A 19,467-nucleotide genomic window follows, 5' to 3' on the forward strand; every position below is an offset into this window, starting at 1 on the left:
ATTGTTTTTTTCTGTTTTCGATTTTTTCTTTTCACTTTTCTTATTATAATCTTAATTTAAACACATAAATGTTGTAATTTATATATTTTTTAAAGTATGATTTTTTACTGTTATAATTAACATTGTCGCTAAAACTTTATTAATGTGTAGTAGTTTAGAACGAAATTTTAAAGAGCAATATTTATTAAATTAAATATCTTAATTATTTTTATTTGATTTGCTAAAGAAGTATTTCAAGTTTCTTTATGAAGAATAATTTCATTCAATATTGCTAGTTTATTAGTTTTTTTGGCAATGCCATTAAGCTTAATTTAACATAATCTTAAATAATTTTAATTTACAATCATATTTGCTCTTTAATTTTTTCAAGTTAATTTTGGTGTTTGTAGAAATTCTTTATTGTATTTATAGCACTTTTATAAGTTTTCTTTATTTCTTATGTACAACTTTGTTAATGTAATTATTTAAAGTTTTTTTTTTTCTTCTTATTTGTTTTGTAAATGGTGTTGGTAAATATGTAACTAAACTCTTTGAAACATACTTAACACAAACATACACTAAACTTACAAATGAAAAACCGCACACAACCCCAAAATACAAAGCACTCTCAAATACACATTGTAAAATATAAAATATGTTTTTCAAAAAAAAAAATATATATCGTTGCACAAAATCGCAAAATACTACCACAAACAAGACTTGTAAATGTAGTAACCCAGTAAACATTAAGTTGTGTTCTCTATCATTCGGTAGGATTCAATTTTAAAATTGTGAATTTTTAAAAAATTGATTTTGAAGAACTCTATTTAATTTAAAATTGTTTAAACCGGAATTCATTCAATAACTTTACATTAAAACCAACCAAAGAAGGTTTAACAAAATCTATTTAATACTAATAAAGAAATTTAGAAAACCATATCTTTGAATAATCTGTCAGTCATAAGTTCTAGCTAAGCTATAACGAAACAACTACAACTACTCGACATATTTAAGAATTTAATATATTTCATTCAACTTTAATATTTATGCTTGCTGGGTTTTAGCACACACCCTCTTTCCTAAGTTTGATGGGAGGAGGGTCACATAGATACATATGTATGTATGAATTTAATAAGATATTTTGTAATTGCAATAATTATGCATATTATATTCTATGCTACGTCATGCAATCGTTATTTTTAATAAGATTTTCTTCTTCCCTTATCGAAGCCCCAAAAGATTATTTCCGTTTTATTTCCTTATTTATGAGTATTCTTTTAAGACAAATACATACCACCACACCCTGTCCAACGATTGAATCAAAAATATTTCAACATGTAATGTTTTTTTATTACATGACGCCCGAATACTTATTAAACATTTTTCATTTCCTTCTAAATAGTACTCAATTAATCCCCGGGGATATTACACCAAACATGTTTATCCCCATTTAAAAAAAGGACAGGCATACTAAAGGGGGATGTTTTGTTTATAAATCGAAAATGTAACAATTCGTTTGTGTAAACACATGCATTGCAAATAAGGTTATTAACTAAAATGATGATAAATTTGCTGATAATAGGAATATATTATGTAAACATAAATTATCCCCATATAACACCTTTCAACAATGTCCTTATTGTAACATCCTCCCCTGATAATACAGATTTTAATCAAATTTTGAAAAAAGTAACAAAAATTCCTTAAGCTGAGGGAGGTTATTTTTAAACGTTTGGGTAATAATTCATAAAGAAATGATTAAAAATAACTGTGGAATTTATACAGTTTTATTTTATTATTTCAGTTAAAGATTGTATAATTTTGAAATAAAAAATGCATTTTTTATTTTCTTTTTTTTTTTTTGCTTCCCACAATCTGTTTTATTTTTATGTTTTGCGTCAAAATACGCACAAGAAGATAATAATTTTATGACTATTATTCATACTCATGTTTTAAACAAAAAATTTTCCATTTCTTCTTTAGTTTTTCTATAAATAAACAAATTGTTTTTAAAAATGCATGTTTGCTATACAAATTTCTCATTGTGTGTGATGAAATATTTCAAGAAAATTCAATTTTAATTTCTAATAAAACTCCATTTTATTTATGCAAATCATATACATATTTCTGTCTGCGAATTAGAATATCAATCAACATCAAATGTGTGAAGATCAATTGTTATTTGGCAAATTTTATCAATATGAAATTTTATCAACGAAAAAATGAAAAACATCTGATTTTGACGTAGCATTTGCCCCGTCTCATGATAATTTTTCTTATCGCTCATATTATTTTTAACTCATTCATGTTAATTGCCAACTAAAAAACATATACACACATATACATATTTTAAACGTATTATCTAATGTTGAGCGATTTTTTCCGTGGGTATTGAATGATTTTCAGATTTTCCTTTTCATTTTTAATTAGTTTTTGTCAACTGGCAACAAAATCCAATACAAATTAATAGTAATTCTTTTAGATTATTTAAAAATATATATATACATCATACATATCTAATCATTACATAAACAGGATATATTGATCTATTTAATAGACACAATTAAATGAAAATAGAAGTGGTCTGATGTGAATTATATAAAATATACTTAGGTACCAATGATTTTTAATTACACAATTGATTGATTGCATTTCATTTTAGTACTAATGCATTATTATAATAAATTTCATTATAATTTTCTTTTAATTTCTGGGTGTTAATCTAGAAAAACAGGTGATTTTGTTAATAACATTTTAATAACGTTAAAGTGCTAATTTTATTATAACCCTTTCCTCAATTAAACGTCAACAAATTATAACACATTTTTTACATATTTTTGCGAAAACACATGATTATAAATTTTAATACTACTCAAGAGTTTTAAATAACACAGGCCAACAAAAATTGGAAAAACCACAGAGATCAGAGTATACATTTTTAAAGGAATGAGCTGTTCTTAATCCGAATCTTCCTTCTATCTTTAAAAATCCCGTGTTTCGTCATATTTGAGAGATTATAACATCGCGAATACAACTTCGTTTATGAAATGTATTATGTCATCTGAAAGTCCAATCTGGCGACTTTAAAATAAGGGCTTAATATCTTTTAAATGTTTTCCCTTCCTTGACTTATCTTAATTTAAATTATACTTTGGTCTCTGTGTTAAAAATGTGTTGTCCTGTGTAATAAATTTTTTAAAGCGTAAAATTTTCCATGGAAAAGTTTTTCTGAATGTAAAAGACATGAATTTTTTTAATTTATCAATCGTCTTTATATCATTTAGTGATCTTTTCAACATTTCAAATTTCTATAAAAATAATTTATAATTTATGCGAAAAATATAAAAGTCTCGGAAACCTCATTATAAGCAATTCCCTCAACATTTATAAAATTATGGACATTTACCCCTGACAGTTTTTTTAATTTAAATAACAAAAACCCTTCCTTTTGGGCAATTTTTTGGGGTGTGTAAGTGCGTGCGTGCGTGAGTGCTAGTAAATTTTTACATGCAAATATTAAAATATCTTCTTTTGTTCAACTCTTAAACCAACACCATTTCTCAAATAACTTTTTTGAATTTAAATGTTTTCTGTGCTTTTCATACTATCTTTTCTACTGGTTTTAAAAGTTTAGTTGTTGTTAATTTAACAGTAAAAATTAGCATACTAGAAAAAAATATTTAAATTTAACAACACTTTAAATGTTTAATGGAAAAAATCACACTAAAAATCACCATTTTCAACAAAACGTAAACTTGTAGTTATCACTAACTGCAGCTTTTGATATTTCACAATTATTTTGTTAACACTAAATGTTAAAATTCTTCTTTAATATTAAAGAATTTTTAAAAATTAAAATCAATAGTTAGTGTTTACTTCAAGTTACAATTTTATTGAAAATAGGGCTTAAACAATAATATATTTGTTTAATGTTTTTATATCACGTTATCATATTTAGTTTAAAACGTAAACTTAAGGTACGTTCACACCTATGAAATATTTGCATAAAATATTTTTTCACTTGTTTGTTGTAAAACATATGAAATAAAAACAGAGTTGGTTTTATGTTCACATTGTGACAAAATATTTGCCGTTTTTTGTTTCATGAAACAGCTGTCAAATAGCTAAAAATATAAACAGAAAAAACTTGTTTGCCGCCCGTTCAGATTGAACAAAATATTTGTGTGAAATAATTGTTTAGTGAAATAGTAAACAAACAGAAATTTATTTGTTTGAAATGAATAATGAAGATACTTTTCTTCTTTTATGCTGTGGTGTTGTATCAGTAATTCTTTTGGAAGGGAAAAAAGAAAAACAAGAAAGAGTATGGGTTCGTGAGTGGGTGCGAAGGCGAAAAGAGGAAGGGTGTTGCGCAAAGTTGTTGAAAGAGCTTCGCTTGGAAACTCCAACACTGTATCACAACTTTTTAAGAATGAAGGCAAAAGATTTTGATTATTTGGCAAGTTTCTATGTTGTAATATAAATTCCTAATTACCTTTTAATAGCTTCCTTAGTTAAATCTAGTTAAGCCTCTAATAACGAAGCAGACTACAAGATTCCGGGAACCCATTTCTGCCACCGAACGTTTAGCGGTTACTCTTCGTTACTTGGCAACAGGTGAGAGTTTTAGATCTCTCCAGTTTGTATTTCGGATACCGTTTAATACAATCTCGGTTATAGTTCCAGGAGTTTGTAATGCAATTTACAATGTACTTCAGCCGGAATATTTAAAGGTACCATTAACTGACGGTTATTTGGAATACACTAATTTCTTTAATTATCAAAATATAGACACCATCAACCATCGAAGAATGGAAAGCTATATCTGAGGAGTTTTTGCATAAGTGGAATTTTCCCAATTGCATAGGAGCTTTAGACGGAAAGCACGTGGTTATGAAAGCACCAGCACATTCAGGAAGTATTTATTACAATTATAAAGGTAAAATGAATTCCTAAACAATAAAATATGACTTATTTAAATTCCTATCCGCTATTTTGTAAAGGCACACATAGCATAGTCCTAATGGGGATTTCGGATGCATCTTATAAATTCCTGTATATTGATGTTGGATCAAATGGTCGGATATCAGATGGTGGCGTTTTTCGCAAAAGTTCCTTCAATGAAGCTATGACCAATAATAAACTTAATTTGCCACCTTCTGAACCACTTCCATCTAGAAATATTCCGGTACCATATGTGCTTGTTGCTGATGATGCATTCGCTATCTCACCACACTTGTTAAAACCCTATAGCTTGCGAACATTAACGGCAACACAAAGAATTTATAATTATAGATTGTCAAGAGCGAGAAGGGTTATAGAAAATGCTTTCGGAATTCTATCTGCTCGTTTTAGAATATTACGAAGCGCAATAATGCTTGAACCCACGAAAGTACGCACAATAACTTGTGCTTGCTGTGCTCTGCACAATTTTTTGATGACCCAAAAAAAAACCGTATATTTCAATCCGAAATTGGTTGACCACTATTCCGAGGATGGCACTCTAATCCCTGGTGAATGGCGGAATGACATCGACCAAAATTTACCAAACCTCCGACCACACCGCTCATATGTTAATCAAGAAACCTCAGTAATTCGAGAAGAATTCTCCCAATATTTTATTGAAGAGGGAGAAGTTCCGTTTCAATATAAACATATATAAAAATTCTACAGAAAGACTGTTGGTTTTTTATATAGCTAATTCAGTTATTAATATTACCACGATAATAAAGAAAATTTATAAAAAAAAATATGATTTTCTTAATTTAAATTTCTAAATCGGTTATAAATTTCTACTTGTAAATAGTTTACAGAAAAAATCAAATAAATAATAATATTAAAACTATGATTCAGTCCAGTCTAGCCTATAACCAAGTCTAAAGTCTAGACTATAGACTACATTATAAACTAGTATATTCTATAGTCCAGCCTACAGACTATTCTAGCTTATAGTCTAGGCTATAGTCCAGTCTATAGTCTACAATATAGTCTAGTCTATAGTTTAGTTTATAAACTAGACTAGACAATAGTCTCGACTATATCAATACAAATCTATAGACTTGTCAATAATCTAGTCTATAGACTAGTCAATTGCCTAGATTATAGACTATAGTCAATAGTCTAGACTATAGACTAGACAATAGTCTAGACTATAGACTAGTCAATAGTGTAGACTGTAGGCTAGTCAATAGTGTAGACTGTAGGCTAATCAATAGTCTAGACTATAGACTAGACTAGTCAATTGCCTAGATTATAGACTACTAGCTATACCCAGTGTGCTTTGCTACCCTAAAAGCAATATATGTAAATAAAAAATCTTCTTAATAATTTTGAAGATTCTAACTGTAATGTTTTCCAGAGATACATTTGTTCCGAACGTAAATTAAGATTTTGATGTAATCGATGACAAATTAAAAAAAAATCTAATATTTTCCCAGATATACGAAATTTTTTATTTAATTCATATAGGAGGTGCCAAGACCCCATTGAAAGTCCGCCCGTTATTCTCTAAATGTTCACATTAATGTCAAAGATCTTCATGTAGAATTTGAAGATTCTAGCTCTAATAGTTTCTCAGATATACGAATTTTTCTATTTAATTCACATGGGAACTCACAGCCCCCAGATGAAAGTCCGCCCTTTTTTTCTCCAAAATGTTCATATGTATAATAAAGTTCTTCTTGCAATATTTGAAGAATCTTGTTCTATTAGTTTCCCAGATAAGCGAAATTTTGTATTTAATTCATATGTGAGGTGCCAAGCCCCCATTGAAAGTCCGCCCGTTATTCTCTGAATGTTCACATGAATGTAAAAGTTCTTCAATTAAAATTTGAAGATTCTAGCTCTAATAGTTTCTCAGATATAATAATTTTCCTATTTAATTTATATGGGGCCTCCAAGCCCCCCATGACGAAAGTCCGCTCTTTTTTCTCCAAAATGTTCAGATGAATACTTAAGTTCTTAGTGCAAAATTTGAAGAATTTAGTTCTATTAGTTTCCCAGATAAACCAATTTTTGTATTTTATTAATATGGGAGGTGCTGATCCCCTCATGGGTAGTCCGCCAATTTATTTCCCAAAATGTTTACATGGATGTTAAAGTTACTCGTGCAAATTTTTAATATTCTAACTATAATAGTTTCCAAGATAAACGAATTTTTGTATTAAATTTATATGGGAGGTGCCACGCCCCCTAATGCTAATCCGCCCACTTTTTGTCTTAAATAATTATATTGATACTAAAGTTGCTCCGACAAAATTTGAAGACTCTAACTATTATATTATCTCAGATATACTAATTTAATATTTTCTTAATATGGGCGTGGCACGTCGCCCACATGAAATTTCAACATAAAAAGTAGCCTATAGTTCCTTCCAGACATACAGGAAGAAACTGTGAAAATTTCAGGAAAATCGGTCCAGCCGTTTAGCAGTCTATAAAGCACAAACAAACAAACAAACTTACATACATACAAACACACTTTCATTTTTATATATATAGATAGTCAATAGTCTAGACTATAGACTAGTCTATAGTGTAGACTATAGACTAGTCAATAGTCTAGTCAATAGTGTAGACTGTAGTCTAGTCAATAGTGTAGACTGTAGGCTAGTCAATAGTCTAGACTATAGACTAGTCAATGGTCTAGACTATAGACTATATATATATATATATATAAATCAATAGGACATACTAGAATGGATTATATTAAAGAATCATAAACAATTTTTAAGTTTATAATATAATAACAACAATGTTTGTTTCATATAAATACAATAACAAAAATATGTAAATTTAATAACAAAAATAAACGAAATATAAACATTAACTATAATACATTATTTAATTTTTACTATTACTATTTTTTTCCTCATCCAGGCATTGAATAAAGAAAAGAGTAACCTTTTTTCTCACAGTCGCAGCTTCTGTGCTATTTAAAGTTTTTAACTCGCTTAGAATGTAATTAGCGAAAGACGTATTTGGGTCTGATGCATTTTCTTTACGCTCTTTCATTACATTAACCGCATCACGCATTGTTTCTGCAATTTGTGTTGCTGCCGATTGTTGATTTGAGGGTTGTGTGCGACGGGTAATTGTTGGGGTAGATAATGGTGGTGTTGACGTAGTGGGGGTGTCGCTATCAACTGGATATAAGTTACAAGTTTTTTGTTATTGAGGTACATATTTTTTTAAAATATACACTTACTATTATTATCGGTACCATGGGCAATATTTAAATTGGAAATTGTTGGTTGTGTTTGGTGATCCTCGGCTCGGCCTACGAAAGCCATAGCATTAAAATATTTCCATTTAGGCATTTCCATTGTGCCCTGTCCTGACTTTGTTTTAGAACGGGCGGCATACCCCCTATATTGAATTCGCAAATTTGTCCATTTGGTGGTTACATCCACTACCGAATATGCGGGTTCAAAGTTATCGGCAATATTTAGCCAGCCAATGTCGCGAATGGCTTTATTGTGGTATCCATCCATTGAGGCGTTCCACAAACAGGGCTCAGCCTCTACCAATGAAATTAATTTAAAAATATCATTTTCTTCCCAATCTTTAAAAGATTTTGGTTTTGTACGGGCTTTTTTGGCTACTGGTTCTTTAACATCCATGTCTGCAAAATTTTGCATATTCTATGATTTTTAATTCAACATAAAGTAAATTTTAATGCCTTTGAAATTTATTTAAGTATGTATTTCTTTTTTGTTTTTATTTAATTTAATTTAACTGTGCACAATTTTTTTTAATAAAAGTCAGCACAGCTGCTTGTTTACTTTTATTTTAATGTGGTCAATGCTATTTAAATATTAAATCGCTAAAAACTGCAAGTGCTTTTACAATATTATATTATTGGTTGTATATATTTAAGGAATTCATCAAGCGTTCTAATTCAGCTGATTTTAAGAGATTTTTTCAATACCTGGTAGTCTTTTTTCTTCTGACTACAGAGATGAAAAAAAAAATCTGCACCCTCTTAGGGGCCGGGAGTTATGGACCTCCAAAGTTTTGATATATAATTGGATAATTCTTGATTACTAATTAACCGATATGGTCGATATGGGTATCATTGGAAAGGTCTTTGAAAGAACTTTCCATTGATGTATAAAATGATATATATCATTAACCCATTGAGAGCCAGAGTCAAATTTTATGTTTTTTCTTTTGAATTTTTTTTACAGATGTGCCGTTATCTCATAAATTTATCGACATAACGGTACCTCATCTCACATGAAATTTTGTAGACAACGTTTGGGGCTTTCCTATGATATATGTTTGAAAGCTATAACCCATGAAATGCAAGAGTTATGTTAGTTTGAAAATTAATATTTTTAGAAAATTTAAATTTTAATCATATTTAAGCAAACATCAACATTACCAATATGTTCGATATGGGTATCATTGGAAATGCCTTTGAAATAGCTTTCCATTGATGTATAATATGTATCATTAACCCATTGAGAGCCAGGGTCAAATTTTTTTTTTTTTTTAATTTTGACTTTTTTAACAAAAAAATATATAGATATAAAAATACCTCATCTCACATGAAATTTTGTAGACAATATTTTGACATTTCCTATGATATACATATGTTTGAGAGCTATAATCCATGAAATGCAAAAGTTATGCAAGTTTAAACATTTTTGTCGTATGTAAGTGAAAATATTTAGTTTATTTATTATTTATTATTTCTATAAAATTAGTTAGAAATGTATGTCTTTTATTTAGTATTAGGTTATTTTAAAAATTAAAAAAAAATCGCTCAATTTTTTTAAAATAATTTTTCACTTTTTGGTGATATTGCTAGGATTTGTTATGACGCTTGATTTTTTAAAATAATGTTTCTCTTTTTGGTAAAATTGGTGAATTTTCTAAAATATGGCTCGATTTTTTTAAAATAATTTTTCATTTTTTAAAAATAGTTAAAGTTTTTAAAGTTTCCCCTAGCTAAAAGTGTAAAATATACATGTGCTAAAAATGTAAGAGTATGTATAAATATGAAAATTTAATGTGAGATGAGGTACGCTTATATCCATATATATTTGAGATAACGTTACTTTTGTAAAAAAGTCAAAAGAAAAAACATAAAATTTGAACTTGGCTCTCAATGGGTTAATGATATATGCCATACTATACATCAATTGAAAGGTATTTCAGAGACCTTTCCACTGACAGCCATATCGACCATATCGTTTAATCAGTAATCGAGATATATCCGATTATATATCAAAACTTTGGAGGCCCGTAACTCCCGGACCCTAATAGAGCGAAGAGTTTTTTTGCCTTTGTTATGTTACTATTATGTGGTATGTTTTAAAATCATCTGAATTAGAACGCTAGATTTATACCAAATATATATATAAATATATATATATACATATATATATATATATACTTTTTTAAACATTAAAAAATAAATTTTTCAAATCCAATAATTATTATAGGAAAAATTTTCAGTTTTTATTTATTTACTAGACAACACTCATTTTTTAGCCAAAATAACTCATAACAGCTGTTATTTAATGCTGTTTGTTCTTACATTTCACTTGCAAGACCAAACAATTATTTGCTGAAAATCGATGAAAATATTTTATGCATGGTGTTCACATTATGTTCACATTAATAACATATTTGATCACCGCCAAACAATTTTGTTTGTTACAAATCAGCTGTTTTTGTGTTTAATAATCAAAAATATTTGTTGTTCACATTAGTGCAAAGAAATATTTGTTAAAAATCGTCAAATATTTCATAAATGTGAACTTACCTTTAGAAAAAAAAAGCAGAAACAACACAACAACAATTGGCCATAATTCGTATAAATGCCTAAACGTATGCTATAATAAAAATAACAAGCAGAATATATTTTTAGTACTTCGTCGGCGTGTACACTCGAGGAGTGTTCTAAGTACCGTAAAGAAAAAGTAATGGTAAATTTTGTGGTAACAGTTGTTGCGCTCTCTTTCTCTCTTTATTATTTTATTATTGTTTTTTTGTTTATATTTATCTTTACTGTTATTCTGGCAACAGAATCTATTAGACCGAGTGTTCCAGTTTAACAGATGTGTTGTGCTTTTACCTTTTATGTTTGTCATCTTGTGTTATTATGCTTAAGTGGCTCCATCTCTTTAATGCTTTTTGTACTAATATATTCTAGTTTATTTGTTGCTTGCTTAATATGGGTGCATGTTTAAGAAAATGTTCTAAAGCTTTTTTTATTTAGTTTATTCTGTGCACAGTAGTTAAATGTTGTCAACTTGTAGAATTTTAAAAATGAAACTAATTCAATTTTGTTATAAATTTTTGTGTTTTTTTAGTATGTGGTTGTTCCAACACGCAGATCAACAGCTGAAGCATTCCAAATCTTAATATCACATGCGTTGGGTGACGCTGGTAGTCCGTACTTGGTTGGAGTGGTAAGTTTGAAATGTTTTTATTACACGGCTTTACATATCGCTTATTTACTTGAAGAATGGCATAACTTAAGAAAGATAGTTTCTAAAAAGAAACCCTGTAAAAGTAAACAACATTGATAAACTCTGCGTTCTGGTAAATGGTATCACGATGAACTATATCAGTCTTTCACTGCACCTAACCTGCAACCAGTGATGCCAGGAGATTTTTTTCAGAAATCCCTACACTTATGAGAAAAAATCCCTTTTTTCCCTACACCCACTTTTTATTTTCCCTACATTTTTCCCTACACTACTTTTTTCCAAGTTTATCTTAAAAAAATACAAAAATAACATAAAAAACTAAAATATTAGCTCCGTTTTATAATATATGTACATATATACATATATATGTATTTTTTTTTTTTAATTTTTAGGAATGAAATTTCTAGAATTTAAATTTTTTTTCTGTTAATTTTACATAATACAAATCTTCCAAGCCTGACTCTTCAGTTAAGATTAAAAAAAACAAGACAATTGATAGATTTATGGCAGTATCACGATTCGATGTTAAAAATTTATTTTATGTTTTTTAAGGTTTACTTTCGCGTTTACTTTTGCGTTTTCTTTTTGCGGTTTACTTTTATAAATGTTCAGAACATTAAATCTATATGAAAGATTTTAGTATGTCGCATGTTTTGTAGACCTCAGTTCAAGAAACCCGAATTTTGGATTATGCCAGTCTTGTAGCGATATGTAGGTACATATATTGTAGAAATTACAAGCGGAATTTTTACTAACGATACACTTAAAACTGATTTCATTTTTAATTTTAAAGTTTAATACATGAAAGGGTATATTTTTAGTTGTTAAAAACTATGAAATTGAAAAATCCCTACAATTTGACAATAGTAAGAAATCTTTCCCTTTTTCCCTACACGTGAAATTTTTGAAAAAAATCCCTACAAAAAGGGAAAAATCCCTACACTTGGCATCACTGCCTGCAACTATCACCATTGATGTTATTAGCAACACTCTTTGCCATCTACACGAAGGGAGTAAATCTAGCTTTTAACGTCGTGGTCAATGGAGCCTAAATTCCGACCGTGCAATACTCAAAAATCTATAGGGTTTACATTTGACAGCCTATTTATTCCTCAGTTCATGCTTCTGAAATCACGCACAAATTGCGAAATAGAAACAAGGTTCTCAAAGCGCTAGGCGGCAACACTTGGGGAATGGATAAAGAAATTTTGTTAGCTAAATATAAAACGATTCTTAGATTAGTGGTTAATTATGCTACTCCAGTGGGGTCACATTACCCAGTGGGGAAGCATTCAAACCTGCAAAAATGCTGCTTTCAATTTACGTCGGAAAATGACCTACACGAGGAAACAAAGGTCAACTGTCATGAAACACAACGTCATGCTGGCTAAACAGTTCCTACTATAATGTCACCAGAGAAGTCATTCCAACTTTAACAACACACAGTTGGATACTCCCCGGATGAAAGAAATATTCGACAGCTTTTAACGATATTCATAGACACGCCATCAATTCTTCAGTCGCAAGATACCGCATGAATACCATACAAAGAAGAAAACCTGCAGCGGAAAACATAAATACTTCTAACAAAACTACTTTCGGATGCTTATTATACCGTCCCGTTCAGCTTGATTATATATATTAAACTTTTTAGCCAATTTTACTTTACTTTGTCCAATGGATTTATGAACATATCAAATTAGATTTGGTCATCGATGCTGAAGAACCTAATCATTGTATAGTTTTAGCTGTTAAAAAACAACAACCAAAGTTTTTGTGCTTTATAAAGATCGCCAAAAATGCAAAATACCGTAATTTGGAGTTATGCCAGTCTTGTAGTAACTGAACGAAAAAAATTAAGTGCCTGATCTACTTAATGCAAACAAACATGTTCTTTCTTATTTTATATTAAAGCAATAAATTGATTGTAACTTGTTTGTTGTTTTTAATATAAAATAAAGAAATGATCGTTCGCATTTAGAGGAATAGTCCACAAAAAATCTTAACATGTATTGAACTTTTTAATTAAATATTATTTATACTTATTATTATATTTTTAGCTTTCTGAAGCAATTAAAAAACATTTACGCACAACTGCCCACAGAGCCTCGGAATTAGTAAGCAGTGGTAGCTTAGAAAGTTTGTCTTTAACATTGGGTGAAGTTTTCAATTCAACAACAACGACAACAGAAGCATCAACATTAATTGTGCCCTCAACAACACTGTCAATGCAGTCACAAAATTTGGCTTTAACAGAGGTAAGAAACAAAGACATTTGATGATCACAAAAGGGCAGAGAAACAAATTTAGAAATCTAAATTTTGTTTCAAAACCTTGCTTAAAAAAGGCATTTAATATTTCATCTTTTAATTTCTTTTTGCAGGATACTGATTTAATCAAATTCGAAGCTTTACAATATTCTCTTTTCTCAACCAGTTTCGTTGAGGTTATTGGTGGTATTTTCTTCCTCATAACTGCCGCCTTTATTATTAAGGATAAGAACAAAGCTAGTCAAGCTATTCGTGGTAAGTTTATAATTTAAAATTCTTTAGCTATTCTTTGATTTTTTGAGTTTCAATTTAAAATTAATTTAAAAATGGTTTAATTTTATCTTTTCTTTAGTTTTCGAATTGAAAAAGATTAGTATTGTTAATGATACAAATAAAATTGAATCGGACGATTCATCATCTTGTTCAGAGAAAACTGAAATTTAATAGATTTTAGAAGTTTTTCAAAAATATATAAAAAAAAACCTTTAGGTGGGTTATTTTGCTTCTGATTGAAAATGTTCAAAAGTTGTTGTTTCATTTTTATCCCCAAAATGTTTATTATTTTTATTTTAGGGATACTTAAAGCCATTTGTATTAATACACTAACAAAATTTTAACAAAAAACCTGTTTGTTTAACTATTTAATTTATTAGCTAATGTAAAATTGTTAAAGATTGATTGCTTTATTAATATTTGAGATTAGGGAGAGGCATTTAAAACAAAGTTTAGTTTTTTTGCAAGGACCGAAAGTAACAGTTTAGATTGTATATTTAAAATAAAGAAAAACGTAGATCATATTCTTATATGGGTTATTGAGTTTTATTTTATGATTTTTATTCTATTTTTTTGAAACTGCACTTATTGAAGACAAATATTCGGTCTCAAAAAACAAATATTTCATATATCTACTTATATTTTTTAAAAAAAGTTAGAACTTGACTTTAAATTCAAAACGTTACACTAGTTACGGTCCAAATTTTCTTGAAACAAGCTTAAATTTTCTAATATTTAAAAGGTTGAGACAAAAAATTTTTGGTTTAATAATTAGGTTTAGATTTAGAAGGGTTATGCGCCATAAAAAGATGCATATCCACTCGGAGACCATAAAGTCCATTGTGATTTCCTTCAAAAACAGGAGATTTAAAAACAGAGAAACAAAAACCCTGCAAGAAAAACTAGAAAGAAAAAAGAAGATAGGTAAAAGGATGGTTCAATCATTAAAGCACTATTCAATTTCCGTCTTTGTCGAAATTTCATAACTTTTTTTGTGTTAGTTATTATACACCCAGTTAAACCTTTAAAAAATTGTTGCTATAACTTTTTTTTTACTAAAAAAGCATGTTGTTGTTTTCAATTATTTCTTTAGAAGTTTAAATCAAAAAATACAAATTAAATTTATTATTTTTCTTTATCATTACAGAAGGTCATCAAGCTGTGCCAGTTACTCCTGTTGACATCAATGAAATTTCATAAATTTCAGTTTGACAACAAACCAATTTTGAATAAGAATTCAAAACAAAGAATTTGATCATTTTCAAGTGTACATTTGAATGGTAGAATGTATGCTGGAATATTGATTTCGACTGATGAAAATATTATATAATTATATATATACAAACATATAACGATAACAAAACAAACAAAAACAAATCAAAATCATTAATTATGGATTAAGTTAAAATTTCATTGTTTTAACATACTTTTTTTCTACTCATCTTGTGCTGCATCATCAAATGGGATACTTAAACACATCTGAATTTGTATTGTAAATTATTAAGTAATCACATGAAATCGTTATGAAATCCTATATTGATTAGACACAACATAATGAGCTTTAACTGGTAGATAAAGTTAAAAAAACACAGAATGTTCGAGTGTGCCTCCGGTGCCTGTTCCTAAAATGCAACAAAAACCTATTGTTAGGAAGAAAAAGCGTAAGAACTAAATGAATGAATAGAAATACCTACCTTACTCTACCTACCCCCGCATCATCATCATCATATATCTCCACACATTTCTAATTTTAATTTATCTCAATTTAATTTAATTATTTTTTACTATTCTAATTTTAATTAATAGTATTTTTTATTGTTATTTTACAAATCTTCTTGCTATATTTTTTCTTATTATTATTTTTATTATGTCTAATAGTCATAGTTGGAGTAAGAGAAAAAATCTGTTAGTATTAATTATAAATATTTGCCAGATAACACAGATACAGCCGTTTTTATTGTGTATTATTCAGAAAATTATAATTTTGAAATGAAAAATGCAAAATGGAAAAAATACTAATTGAATTTATTAATGAAAAAATTAAGGCTGATGAGTTATTTTCAAATAAACTGGATTTGTTTGAAATATAAATATACAGAAAATGTATTTTCGAACTTCTTCTATTCCATGAAAGAGAACTTGTTATATAGTTTTAATGTGAAATCCCATTGGGTTTATTGGATAATAAATAAATTTTTGTAAACATTTTTAATTTAAAGTTTTGATTTTGTTTTAATTTGTTTTATTTATTTACTTCTTTTCGAATTACATTTTAAAACGGTGTTGTAAAAATATTTGTACATATTTAAAATAGTTAGGAAAGGTTAATCCCTTTAAGTTTTAAGGTTTTTATTTGCTTATATTTTAAACTTTAATGCACTTCATCAATAACCGCTAGGCACATATCCCATAACCACCAACCAACACAATCACCGATTTACCATCATTCATAATCTATTTTACACTTAATTAAGAAATATACCTAAATACAAGATTAATTATATTTGTTTTACAAGAAAACTGAATTATTTAGTATAGATTTTTTTATTTGTATAAATCAAGTAGTTAGTTCATATTAAGTTAAGAAAATGGAATAAAATATAAATAACAAAATAAAACAATAAACTAAAGCAATTTATTACAGAAACAAAAATAATTGTTATACTGCTCATACTTATGCTAGATGGCGGATTACTGTATTTGTAAACGAATAAGTTTTCAATTCGATTAGAAATTTCGAAGCAAATATTTATGAAAGAAAATGAATTTCGAACTTTATTTTCATTACGAAAACTTATACGATTATGATAACGCCAATTTGAAAATAGTCTTTTTAGCACTAAATTTTGTTTTAATTTATTTTAATTGATTTAATAATACATTTGCACATAAAAAGTCATTAGTTTTAAGATCATTTAATATTAAATTGCCTTGTTTCTTTTCTAATGTATTATTCGTGCATAAAAAGTTTTTTAAATTTTATTTATTAACGTTTATTAAAAATTGGTCAATTGGCTTGCGTGAAATTGAATGATGAAAACAAAAAAGACTGTAGACTATTTTCGGAAATTTGTAAAAAATTAGAATGTTTAAAATTAAGAAAGAATGAAATTTATTAAATCCATGAAATCACTACCAATATAAAATAATTATAATACTACATACTAGTACATAAGTATATATTTAGAAAAAAATACAAGATTATGGTAATATTTAGCTATATTAATCTCCTTAAAAGTTTTTCGTTTTATTTTTATGAATAAAAAAAATAAAACGCTTTATAAAGTGAAATATAACTTGAAATTGTTTTTATTTTCAAATTACATGATGGGACGGGATGTATATTACATCTCAAGCTCCAAGCTTGTATGAAGGAAACACAATTTTGTTCGACAAGCCGCCTCCCTCCAGAATTGTTCTTTGGATTGTTAGACTATGTCATGCAAAAAATTAGGCTGATAGAATCTTAACTCTTTATCACCTCGAATTTAAAAATGTTTATCAAGTAACGGCGGATATGTTTCTTACGAAATCTTTTCTAAATCCCTGTAAAAATGTTTATAAAAATAAAAACTTTTTATGAAAAATGCATTTTGTTGTTGTTTTTTTTTTTTTTTTTTTTTTTTGACAATTAAAGATGATGAACCTATTCAAATGAGTCAAAAAAATATTGTTCAAAAACGTAGCGTTTAGAAAAAAATTATTAGGTTAGGTTGATAGGAGGATGTATAATACATCAAATCCGAAGAAATACACCTCGGCCACTATCGGGTCTGTTGTGCGCCCATTATCATGAAAAAAAGTTCACTGAATGAATTATTTTTCAGTGTTCAGAAACTCAGTTTCCTTGACGAAATTCCTAAGAATTTTCCAATCAGTGTTAGTCAGGAATGTTATTTCCGGAATAACATCACTTCCAAGATACTTGGATCTAACTTCGACGAATGCCTGACAGTGGCAAATAAAGTGCTCCAGAGTTTCACTGTCCTCGGGCCAGTTGTGCGCTCATTATCATGCACGTCCAATTTTGTATAGAAGTGCTCGTAATCCTGTGTGTCCACTCAGAATACTTACCATCATACTAACCTCAGACTTGCTCATTTTGAGGAGATTTCTCGACTTGCTCTCATCAGGGTCACCCTATAGGATCTTTGTGGTTCTGCCCAGCGTTTCGTTATTCCAAGAAGCCTTATAGGATTCTCTCACCCATAGTTTTAATTCAGCTTTTGTTGCGTCGAAAGGTTTTGCGTTTTCAGATTAACTACCTCGAGCTCCCTTCACTTTAAAACTATTACATCCGCCCTTTCGTTACCAACTACTTCCGAGTAGCCCGGTACCCATATGATGAAACCTTACCTCTCGGAGAATATTCAGTTAAAGCTTTCTTACAATCCAATACGGTCTTAGATATCGCCCTAATTGCCTTCTGCTGTCGGTAAATATATTAAGCCCTATGGGCGCCATATTTATTATAATCCAATTTACACATTCCGTTATTGCTCGGACTTCTGCCTGGAAGCTTGTGTTATGATTAGGTAAACCTCAGAGCCACTTTGTCCCCCAATTTAGAGCCATTCGTGTAACAACGGATTCCTACTGGAATTTGCTCTAATGTTCCGCTTGACCAAGACATTCTATCTGGGATCAGTGTTTCAATATTTCCGACGTATTCTGTGTCTGGTATGCAATCAGGGACATCCGATGATTGTGTATAACCTTCCAATGTGTCCATTATACACTGTCCTATAACTGCTTTTGGCCAGTTTGCAGTGAATATCTGAGACAGATGTACGGAAACCAGTCCCGCCTCGATCTGCAAAAGTGCCGGGAAGATGCCATCTGGCCCTGCAGCTTTATAGGGAGCAAAGCTCTTGATTGCCCCCTTAACCGTGTCAGATGTAATAACTATTTCCGTGTTAGCCTCCCCTTCCTTCAATATCGGTTCATCTATGTTATTCGATATACCGGGTGGGAAATGAGAGTCCATTAGGAGTTTCATTATCTCCTACATATCCTCCAGTCTCTTGCTCGTGTACTTGACCATAGATTCGGGTTGACTTGAGTTTTGAAAATGTTTGAAAAGTCTCCAGAAGTCTCGTTTGGCTTTTCGAACAATTTTCTTAAATTCACCAAGTTTACTACGATACTCGTACTGTATATATATACTGCGGTCTTTTTACGCCGTGCCTGGTTAAATAGTTTGACACACTATTTGACCAAGGCACTTGTGAGCATTTTTATTTTGGCATCTACATATGTCTTCTTTATTTCGACATTGAAAAGTGTCCTGACATAAACGGCTCTTTAGTAAGGTACCGAACATTGTCCAATTAGTTTTAGACTTATTCCGAAACTTTATCGGCTTTGGTGGTGGCCGTAGTATTTTGAATCTTAGGTACCGATGGTCAGAAAGGAGTGCTCGTCCGAAATTCTCCAATCCTGAATTTCGTTTATAAGCTCTTCTGAACTAATAGTACTTCTTCTCTAATTTTATTGACGAA

The 19,467-nt window shown here is 29.3% G+C and overlaps 3 protein-coding genes across 7 annotated transcripts in view; 2 read left to right on the plus strand and 1 right to left on the minus strand.

Moving 5' to 3' along the window:
• LOC119611863 (protein spinster) overlaps positions 1-15,909 on the plus strand; it is a 45,485-nt gene extending 29,576 nt beyond the window's left edge. For 2 of the 4 annotated variants that reach the window (XM_037967800.1, XM_037967732.1), the window contains exons 5-8: positions 11,304-11,402; positions 13,484-13,681; positions 13,807-13,948; positions 15,114-15,909. In XM_037967800.1, coding sequence (XP_037823728.1) covers positions 11,304-11,402; positions 13,484-13,681; positions 13,807-13,948; positions 15,114-15,166 — 492 coding nt within the window. In that variant the 3' untranslated portion in view covers positions 15,167-15,909. Of the gene's footprint in view, positions 1-11,303; positions 11,403-13,483; positions 13,682-13,806; positions 13,949-14,045; positions 14,194-15,113 lie in introns of those variants that run through there. The other 2 variants (XM_037967665.1, XM_037967606.1) reach the window with 1 other exon arrangement.
• On the plus strand, positions 20-5,898 carry LOC119612133. Of its 2 annotated transcripts, XM_037967978.1 has the most exons (5): positions 20-4,438; positions 4,494-4,596; positions 4,660-4,712; positions 4,771-4,918; positions 4,983-5,898. In XM_037967978.1, exons 1-5 carry the CDS (start codon positions 4,217-4,219, stop codon positions 5,639-5,641), a joined length of 1,185 nt encoding a protein of 394 aa, XP_037823906.1. In that variant the 5' UTR covers positions 20-4,216; the 3' UTR covers positions 5,642-5,898. The 2 variants fall into 2 exon arrangements, with proteins under 2 accessions (XP_037823906.1, XP_037823829.1); XM_037967901.1 differs by having other exon boundaries at positions 332-4,438; positions 4,494-4,712; positions 4,983-5,892.
• Positions 7,751-8,897, minus strand: LOC119612290. The gene is made up of 2 exons (XM_037968080.1): positions 8,186-8,897; positions 7,751-8,123 (listed from the first exon to the last, which is right to left on the minus strand). The coding sequence occupies exons 1-2, from the start codon at positions 8,616-8,618 to the stop codon at positions 7,822-7,824; spliced, it is 735 nt and encodes a 244-aa protein (XP_037824008.1). The 5' UTR covers positions 8,619-8,897; the 3' UTR covers positions 7,751-7,821.
• Positions 15,910-19,467: the final 3,558 nt, after the last annotated feature.

Source organism: Lucilia sericata, unplaced genomic scaffold (genome assembly GCF_015586225.1).
Source record: "Lucilia sericata isolate MDLA Ls3-8-SP2 unplaced genomic scaffold, ASM1558622v1 Contig000002F_arrow, whole genome shotgun sequence".
NCBI classification, from domain to species: domain Eukaryota; kingdom Metazoa; phylum Arthropoda; class Insecta; order Diptera; family Calliphoridae; genus Lucilia; species Lucilia sericata.

Excerpts from the sequence above, each read along its gene's own strand:
- LOC119612133 (XM_037967901.1), top strand. The coding sequence starts at position 4,217 with ATGAATAATGAAGATACTTTTCTTCTTTTATGCTGTGGTGTTGTATCA. Across the intron at positions 4,439-4,493 it reads CAAAAGATTTTGATTATTTG|TTAAATCTAGTTAAGCCTCT; the intron begins GCAAGTTTCTAT and ends TAGCTTCCTTAG. Across the intron at positions 4,919-4,982 it reads TATTTATTACAATTATAAAG|GCACACATAGCATAGTCCTA; the intron begins GTAAAATGAATT and ends TATTTTGTAAAG.
- LOC119612290 (XM_037968080.1), bottom strand. The coding sequence starts at position 8,618 with ATGCAAAATTTTGCAGACATGGATGTTAAAGAACCAGTAGCCAAAAAA. Across the intron at positions 8,124-8,185 it reads CCATGGTACCGATAATAATA|TTGATAGCGACACCCCCACT; the intron begins GTAAGTGTATAT and ends ACTTATATCCAG.